The 10,141-nt window shown below is 39.2% G+C and overlaps 1 protein-coding gene across 3 annotated transcripts in view; it reads right to left on the bottom strand.

Moving 5' to 3' along the window:
* LOC107733469 (actin filament-associated protein 1-like) overlaps positions 1 to 10,141 on the bottom strand; it is a 64,553-nt gene that overhangs the window by 18,969 nt on the left and 35,443 nt on the right. For all 3 annotated transcript variants that reach the window (XM_016545098.1, XM_016545097.1, XM_016545099.1), the window contains exons 4-5: positions 816 to 924; positions 459 to 670 (exon numbers count right to left, since the gene is read on the bottom strand). In XM_016545098.1, coding sequence (XP_016400584.1) covers positions 459 to 670; positions 816 to 924 — 321 coding nt within the window. The remainder of the gene's footprint in view (positions 1 to 458; positions 671 to 815; positions 925 to 10,141) is intronic.

Here is a 10,141-nt window from a genome sequence, read left to right as displayed (position 1 = left end):
TTGAAAGATTCTATGCTGCGAACTTTAAATATTTCACATACTTTTGAAAATCCAGCGTTTAGTTGATCCTGATAAGTGCTCGTCGTCACAGTTGTAAACACGACGGCTTTCTTCTTTCGTGAGGGGGTTTGGCGTCACGGCATCTTTGTTTCCAGGCGGAACGTTAAAGAACGCGACACACTCGTCGCCCGGAAATTCTGTATAATTCAACCAATCCGATGACGACTTCAAAACTCCTGAAGTGTTTCCACTTTTGTGTGCCATATGCATCAGACGTTTAGCCAACGGTCCGTGGGCGTGACGTCTGAGGCTGAGACTAGCTGACAGGAGACTTCCTGAAATATAATTAGCTGTCTTTATCTCATTTCTCCTGGCTTAAATAAATGTAAAATGTGGCACATCTTGCCCCACTCCCCTCTAGTATGGGTGTCCATCTCTGTGAGTGTGTGTGTGCTCACCAACAGTTTGTTGTCCTTTATGACACAGAGCAGTTTGGTCCATTGTCCAAAGCGTTTCTTTCGCAACAGGAACGCACAGATACGTGCATCTTTCACCAGGTCCATGGAGGCCTCCTCAGATGGCCACTGGTGACGCATCTTCTGCCCCTTCCCATCCTCCTCTTCCTCATCGTATGACTCATATGAACTGCTCATGGCGTCCGAGTCATAATCTGAGAACACAGTTGGGACTCTGATTATTGAATTTTATTGAAATGCAAAGAATGCTCTTTCTTAGGTCACAGATGCAGCTATGTTACTGTCATTGTTCTAAAACATATAACATATTTATAGTGTGATGTTAAAAACTGTCCTTACTAGAGGTGATGTACTCTGGTGCTTTCCCAGGGCCCAGCGGAACGGCTTCCTCATAATAACCTTCAGGAAGAGAGGAGCTCGGCAAGGGAGGAGGCCCATTGTCTGGAGGCTTTGGGATGGAGGGAAAGAGAAGGAGAGAGAAAGTGGTCAGCTCAATCATACAGCCTCATAGATGAGAGTGTTTGTTTCTGCTTTTCCTAGAAATGTGAGGACAAAAATATCAGCTTCACTGGCTCCAATAAATGTCTACAGTTGTGAAACCTCAAAAGCCAACAATATCAAAACATCTGAGGCTTTATCCATCTTATCTGAAGTCCATCTTAGAGGTCAAATGTTCATAAGGTCTCTAACATCACAGTGAGGCCAATATGAACCAACCGAGTGTGTACATATCAACATCTGTGGCAAGAGTCAAAAGGGAATGTTAACAAACAAAACTGTCAGAAAAAGAGAGTTTTATGGTAAAAGAGCAGCTGGTCATGATGAGTAGAAGAAAGAAAAAGAAGAAAGTGAAAGTACAACACAAACAAATCAAAAATAGGAAACTAGAGCAGAGCGAGCTACAGATTAGAAAGATGAGAATCAGAAAGCTGGCCAGCAAGTTCTGGAAAAGAGTTCAGGGCTGTTTGCTGTTCTTTATTCCCATCTGGAGGGCGGCGCACCATTAGAAGTGTGGGCACCTTACCTAACGCAAGTCGTTTGGCCAGATTTCTCCATCTGTGTTTAAACAAAAACAACTGTAATAAATAAAGGTAATACCTAACAGTCTATCAATCATTTAGCTTGCTGCAATAAAGATTCAGTTCCAAAATCTAGTGTGCTGCCTCTGCAGGGAGGATTTTACGTCACCATAAACACTCTCCTGATGCCAAGACTGTACCCAAAGGTAGGTGGCATAATTATACTGCCTTCTAAGATACTTTCATTTGGCTAAATTGCTAGGGCAGGGTAGCATTGCATCTATCCTTAGCAGAGAAGCCAATCCTAGAAAGCACTAGAATGAGGTCAGTGGAAAAAAATACATTCAAGATGGCAGATAAAGCAGGAGAAATCGTATAAATGTAAATAATTATACAGTTCTGAGGAAAAAACAGTCACACTTAATTTTAAAGGGGTAGTTTACTTCCAGAATGAAAATCTACTGACAATTTACTTACCCCCATGTTATCCAAGATGTTCATGTCTTTCTTAGGTTCAATCCCAAAGAAATTAAGGTTTTTGAGGAAAACATTCCAGAATTTTTCCCCATATAGTAGACTTCAATGAGAGCAAACGGGTTGAAGGTCCAAATTGCAGTTTCAATGCAGCTTCAAAGAGCTCAACAGGATCCCAGGCAAGGAATTATCTTATCTAGCGAAACGATCGGTCATTTTCTAAAATAAATAAAAATTTATATACTCTTTTTTTAACCACAAATGCTCGTCTTGCACAAGCTCTGCAATGCGCATGCGCATCTTCACGCATTACGTAATCATGTTGGAAAAGTCATCTAAAAAATTGGGACCTTCAACCCGTTGGACACCATTGAAGTCCACTATATGGAGAAAAATCCTGAAATGTTTTCCTCAAAAACCTTAATTTCTTTTCAACTGAAGAAAGAAAGACATAAACAGCTTGGATGACATGGGGGTAAATTATCATTAAATTTTCATTCTGGAGGTGAACTAATCCTTTAAGATCCAGTTCTCACTATTAACTAACTACAACATTTGCCTCAATATACTCTAAATTACTGTTAATTAATAGTTAATAAGGCAGTTGTTAAGTTTAGGTATTGGTTAGGATTAGGGATGTAGAATATGGTCATGCAGAATTTGTGCTTTACAAGTACTAATAAACAGACAATATGCTAGTAATATGCATGCTAATAAGCAACTAATTAATACAGTTGAGGCAAGTTGGAGCTAAACTCTGCAGGACACCAGCCCTCCAGGACCGAGTTTGGACAGCCCTGCTATAAGTGTTACCAAAAAAATAGGGAAAAAATTTAAATTAAAGAAAATCTAAATATCTCTATATGCATTTCCATTCTTATTAAAGTTACAAAGAGTTTAAAAATCTGAAAACGTTTGTGAGTTTTTTACACAAGGCCCCTGGTGTCTATATTCAATGCGTACATTATAGAACCTCATTAGTGTGCGAGTGGGATTGTTTGAAAGAGAGAAAACGAGAAAGAGAGCTTGTGTGTATATGAACGCAAATGAGCGTGCATTTGTGTGAGTTACAATGTGTTTAAGACTCTGATTTGGGCCTGATTTGGGTTGGTTGGGCCCCGCTGGCAGCACATGTGACAACCTGGTGTTGTCATGACGACACAGGCCCTCCAGAGTCTCCCTCATTTCCCAGGCTGCATGCAAACAATTATGGTTGATGACAAACTCATATAAATGCTTTTCATTTTCATTTTTTCCCCCTCTAACCCATGGAAAGTCTGTCTTTATTTCTTTTTCTTTCATTTCAGCTCACAGAAAGCACGGTTATTTTCCAGTGCTTTTCAGGTGGGGGGAATTACAACACATTTCAAGAGACCAAAGGACCAATGATCACAGTTGCCACCTGGCACAATATGGTACAATAGTAACACAGAACATAAATGACTATTTACATTAAAAAACACTGCAAGACGTATACTGTTCAATAACTGTTCAGATATTACCAAGAAATATCACACTTTAATGCTTTTTAGACTATTGATGTTGGCTAGAACAGCATGGCCTAAATTGGCTCAAAGTATATTGGCAACAAAAACATCAAATTGATTGTGTGTTGGGCTGAACTCAGTATTTATTCTGTACTCTGCTGGTTCCTGAGGGTTTTTGTTCACATGTGTAATCAAAACTACAATAGAAATTGTAATGTTTTAGTGTGACCTCCTGGCACATGAGAGAAGGGTGTGTTTGACGTCTGAGGTAGAGGACGATACTTTATCTCAGCGCTAGTCATTACAACTTGGCTTTAGATATAATGAAGACCAGAACATGCAAAATTCCCCATACACTCTTCATCTTTGCGGGTAGTTAAGAGTGAACATACTATAAATGTATGTTCAACACAAGACCTGGCTGCTCCTTTCTTCTTGGAGTCAGTATGATTGAGTTTTTTTGGATGAAATGAATGCCAAGTTCTGTCAAGAACACTAGATGGCGCAGACTTATGGGTCACTACTGCAAACTGATGATATTCAAAGCTTTAAAACTACTTGGCACAAGCTGATTGGTTCATGTTGCAACCGCAGCCAATGAGCTTACTACTTTACATTTAAATGGCTGGTTAGCGTTCACTAGAGCATTTTGCAGCGTGCTTTCAGAGTTACTCTGAAACCCTCCACCTCCCCAGCTCCACCTGTATAGATCTGCTACGGGTTATTATATATGCTATTTGTGCAGCAGCAGTATGTCTTAAATACTCATAGCACCGTATCTGTGTATGTACTGGCAGTAGCAAGTAGGGTTGGGTACCGAAACCCGGTACCAATATGGCACCGGTACCTATGTAACCGGTATGTACTAGAACCGAATCAGAACGCAGATTTCGGTGCCTCATTTCGGTGCCTTGCCTGAGCGATCGATTGAAATATTTGTCCTCTGGTTCTCCGCACCAGTCAAATGCTTCCTTTTGTGATCTGATGAGGCTTCTTGTCACAGAATGAGGCAGAAAATATGTTCTATATGCTACTTTAAAAAGAATACATCGATTAGCAATAAATTAGCGTGACCATACATCCTCTTTTCCCCGGACATGTACTCTTTTTGGACCTTTTTCCACAGAATTGGGCTACTTTTAAACTGTTGCCATGGGTTGGTTTTCCCAAGTGGGTTAAAGGTTTGAAATATTACATAAATTACATTTAAATTAAATGCTTGTATTGAAACATTTTGCATTTACCTATGATAAAACTTTCATGGTCTTCTACATTAACTGTTCCCATGGAGGAATGACCTGCCCAGCTCAATCCAAGCAGCTGAGTCCTTAATATTTTCAAGAAACGGCTGAAAACACATCTCTTTCATCTCCATTTGACCCTCTAACTCTAGCACTCTCTATTCTATTGCTACTTCTAATTTTATCTGCTTGTTTTTTTTTATTAAAAAACTTGACCCTCTAACATTTGCACTCTCTATTCTATTTCTATTCTAACGGCCAATCCATCATTTTTGGGGGAATTTTTATTTTTTTATAAGTATCGGTTCAGGCACCGTTTTAAAAGTATCGGCACCGGTATCGAAAAAAAATACCCAACCCTAGTAGCAAATTCCTGTACCTGCTATGCAGCAGCAATAATGTACAACAACAGCAATAACCAATATCAGTAGCAATTCAGCAGTGTAGCACATCTATTCCACCAAGACCAAACACATTAACACTGTCATACTCATATCCATTACCATTAGTGGTCAACCGATATATCGGCCGATATCTGCCATTTTTCAAATATCGGCATCGGACAATAAGTTTTTCTGTTTGGCCGATGTGTTCGAGGTGGGACTTTTATTTTGACGGCGCGTCTGACTTTTATTTTGACGGTGCCGAGAACGGCTGCGGCAGCGCCTGAGCACTCAGTGCTCACATTCTCCCTCTTGTTTGCTGTTGTCATTCAGTTCTGTCCGGGTGTGCCTCACACGTCCTGGAAACGCGGGAGTTTGATACCGCGGCTCCACCTCACGACACTACTGCGCAGACTTTGGCTCCAAACTAATCTCTACTGCGCAGACTTTGGCTCCAAATGACGTCATTTTCTCAAGATGGCAGCGGCCATACTGAGATGCTTTGGCTTCACTTTTCTATAATGGAAGGAATAGGGGACGCGTCGTCCATCTTTTTTTACAGTCTATGGTTCGGTCTAATACGGATAGAAGTCTATCTAATAATCAGATAGAACTGTTAAACAAAGGAATTAAAATGTATACAAAAATACTAATAATATTATTAAAGGCAAACATTATAATACTTTCTCAATACTTATAATATGGTCCATGCGAATTGAATGCGGACAGGAGGAGAGTTCAGCTTCACTGGAGACGCGCGATCGACAAACTTTAAACTCGTGACTGATTTCAAATTATGCTGCGCTTTATGCGTATTCTGCATGTACTGTCATATTCATGTCATTTTCACTGTGTGCTGTATGTAAAATGAGTGTTACCTTGGCTTTATTTGAAAAAAATATTATTCCATTTTTCATTTTCATTTCCTTTTTAATTATATTTGTATTAAATATTTATTTATTTGTGAAAAATACTTCGTCTTCTAGAGTATAAGTATGTTTATTTTACACGTTTATTTTTTAATCCATTTTCAAATGATTTCAAATTTCTTAAATATTAATTAAAATAAATACAATTATATCGGCTTTATATCGGCCATCGGCCACCCTGCTTTCCAAGATATCGGCATCGGTATCAGCTGTAAAAAAAAAAAACATATCGGTCGACCACTAGTTACCATGTTGAAATCTTCTGAGAGTTGTCATGATAGACATAATTTTATTCAGCTAGGATGCATTAAATGTATCAAAAGTGAAAGTAAAGTCATTTAAAATGTTATAAAAGACTTCTATTACAAAAAATTGCTATTCTTTTGAACAGTCAAAAAATCCTAAAAAAAAATGTATCACAAAAATATTGTGAAAATACATATTAAAATCTTAAGCAGCACAACTTTTTTAACTCTGATAACAATAAGAAATGTTTCTTGAGCACAAAATCTGCATAGAATGGTTTCTGAAACATCATGTGATGTAATGAAGACTGGAGTAACGGCTGCTGAAATGTCAGCTTTGCCATAGCATAAACAAATCTGAAATATGAAAAACCAAAAGGGCAAAGATCTGTTTTTCTTTTATGGTTGTCATTTCCAGTCTGAAAGTTCCCTGAATACAGAAGCGCTATTTATCAGTTCCTTCCGTCCCATCAAGCCATAAACTGCTCAGCTAAACACAGAAGACGGCTGTGTTACTGCCTGTTATGGTTTCGGTTCATCAGGGCATCTAAGCCCAGAGGGAGGACAGAATTCCAGGCAAAAACTGCAGTGTGAAGAGTCTTGCTGAAGCAGCGTTCCGTACCAGAGCCGCTTAAGTATTTTTAGGCATAGTTCCACCTCTGGTCTGAGCTGGAAATCTGTTTGAAGCATACTTGCACCTACAGAAAAAAGTGCACATGCACCTATTCATGCAACATCTAGTCCTTCAATATGTCTGTGCTTATGTATAAAGGTACGTACTTGACCTAGATTTCAAAAATGAGCTTCAAACTTCATTTCACACTTCCTTTCCAGACCAATTCACCTCATAACATAGTGTATAGAGTTATTATGCGGTCCGTGATAAGTGTGAGTGTTAACAGACGTCTGTGCCTGTCTGGGTCTATTGTATTGGGACTGCTGTGCAGGCTAGCCAGGAAAATGCACTCAATCTGACAATAATTCAATCATTTAACCTTGTTTGGCTGCCTTGATATGCAGTGTACTGTACATTTGAACACTATTCATGCACAACAACTCGACTAACTCAGCGGAGTTAGCTTTGTGATGTTTTTGTCTCCACAAATAGTTTTCCATGTGTTTCAGAGAATCTTTTTGTTCTCAACTGTTTCTTTGCAGAAACTTTCCAGCAGTCCCACACAAAAAACAGCCAAATAACTGAAAGCTCATTTTCCCGAATGAAGTGACTATATAAACTGTCACTTGCTATAACCTATAAAAGATGTTCGGAGGGGTAGAAATCACCATCTGTATTGGTATTTCTATGGCAACGGACAAAATGATAAAATAAAATAAAATAAAAAGTGTTGTACCACCTGAAGGAACTCTACATATAATTGATGTACACCACTACAGTACAACACAACGAAATTTCCACAACACAACGCATAGGATTAATTTCGTTGTGTTGTACTAATTTCGCTGTGTTGTGGCTTGTTTCCTTTGTGTTCTACTGATTTTGTTGTGTTGTGGCTTGTTTCCATTATGTTGTGCTAATTTCATTGTGTTGCTGCTTGTTTCCGCTGTGTTGCAACTTGTTTCCGTTGTGTTGCGACTTGTTTCAATTGTGTTGTGCTAATTTCATTGTGTTACAGCTTGTTTCTGTTGTGTTGTGCTAATTTCATTGAGTTGCGACTTGTTTCTGTTATGTTGTGCTAATTTTGTTGTGTTGCTACTTGTTTCCTTTTTGTGGTGGAGATTTTGTGTGTTGTGCACTACTGGTCCACCGTATTGTAGTATTGATAACTACTGCCGAATCCACTCCTAAAATTTAAATAAAATTAACTGGATCTTGGGAACGACGCCATCTGCCACTGAGTGCATAGACAGAGAAACTGTCAGTTCAAAAGTAACTGAACCTCCCACTATGTTGGGCTCTTATCACTGGTACAGCATTATGGGTGAAGAAACTTCATGTAACTTTGGTGTACTAAATTTTAAATTAAACATTTTTTGTATTGTGTTCATGTATAGTGTGTTTTAATTGTATGACATATTGGAAAAAAAGTAAAGTTTTCATTATTGAATATTGCTGTCACTCTTATAATGGCTATTGAAAGGACACAGACAAAACTGTGCATGCATGTGCAGTAAGCATAACCTTCACTTGTTTCTAAGCAATAGTCACTACTGCTTGAAAGAACTAAATTACCACTTAGAAAGCTATGCATCAACAGAAAGTCAAAAATTCCTCCCCTGGGTTCATTATAGTACATGAATAGGGAAGATTTGCAGTAAATTTGCTGCCAAACATTCAGAAACCCAAAGCCACCTAGTTCAATTCAACACAAACACACACACAAGCACAGAAAGTCTCCAGACGTGATTCTTCCCTTGCATACTGTGGCGTCTGCTGTCCTGTCCACGGCCCTATCTCACCACCCACATGCCCAGCTTCAGTCTTTTTTCTTCAATCTCTCCCACTGTGGTTTTGACCACTCATAGGGGCCACAGAAGGCTTTAGTCAAACACACACACACTGAATGTGCAGAGTTAGGTCTGGCAGGAATATGACAAGGAGTCAGTTTATAAACCTGGCTCACTGACACAATACTAAATCATCACATAGCTAGGGAGAGAGAGAGAGTGAGAGAGAAAGAGAAGAGGATGGAGTAGTGGGTGTGGTTGATGGAGAGCAGGAATAAGAAAAACTAAACAGTGCAATGGAAAAGAAACTTCGTGTTCTGCCTTTCCTCGGGCAGGTTTTCCACAGGCACAGGTCCGACCTTGGACTGTAGTAAATGGATATTTCTCTCCTCTCATCTCACACAGTCTATCCCACAAATCCCTGCCCCCTCACACCTTCCGGGAACGTGGGGTTATGCACGAATGGCTGAGGTAGGAAAGGATGCTTCTAATTATACTGTAAAGTGCTGAGTGTGTAAAGGGTGGACTGTAAAACAAGGTGCTGGGATGTGTGCGCTTGAGAATGACCAACCGCGACCCATGAACACCTGCTATTTATCACAAGCATCTGCTGCTTCCCTCAAACAAAGATGATTGTTATTCTAAGACGTGTCACACACATGAGAGCACATAATGGCGTAATGTGTTTCACGTGTGACGAACGAGACCACATCAGGGTCGTGTGTCGGCAACTATGAGGTCATGTGACAGAAAGCAAACTGATGTGAACACTTCCTGCTGCTGTTTTACAGAGCTCATAAAAAACACTGAACACTTCACAAAAAGAGACCATCAAACCACCAGCCAGTGGCATTCGGGGTTCAGACGACATAACTTCCAAATATAGGACAACACTATTTTTGTTTCTGGACTACAAGGAATGCTAAAACAAACTGAGAAAAACCTAAACTCACTATAAAGAAACCAAAGTTTTCCTTGTTGACCTTTAGTTTAGTAGGGCTGGGTGATATATTGAATAATCAACAACATGATTTTACTAAATTAATACTTTTATTCACAGTACCAATTATTACTTTTATTGACAGTAAAGTCCTTGACATCTATTTCAAATAAATGCTGTTCTTTTGAACTTTCTATTCATCAAAGTTTTCACAAACATATTAAAGGGGTCATATGATGTTGCTAAAAAGAACATTATTTTGTGTATTTGGTGTAATGAAATGTGTTTATGCGGTTTAAGGTTAAAAAAACACATTATTTTCCACATACTGTACATTATTGTTTCTCCTCTATGCCCCGCCTTTCTGAAACGCGTTGATTTTTACAAAGCTCACCGGTCTGAAAAGCAAGGTGTGCTGTGATTGGCCAGCTATCCAGTGCATTATGATTGGCCGAATACCTCAAGCCGTGAGACAGAAATGTTACGCCCCTTACCATACTGTGATGGAGCGACGAGACAAAAACATTAAAACCCATTATAA

This window comes from Sinocyclocheilus rhinocerous, unplaced genomic scaffold (assembly GCF_001515625.1).
Source record: "Sinocyclocheilus rhinocerous isolate Xijiao unplaced genomic scaffold, SAMN03320098_v1.1 scaffold2385, whole genome shotgun sequence".
Lineage (NCBI taxonomy): Eukaryota > Metazoa > Chordata > Actinopteri > Cypriniformes > Cyprinidae > Sinocyclocheilus > Sinocyclocheilus rhinocerous.
Note: the sequence above shows the minus strand (reverse complement) of the source record. Positions and strands in the feature narration are given on the sequence as shown.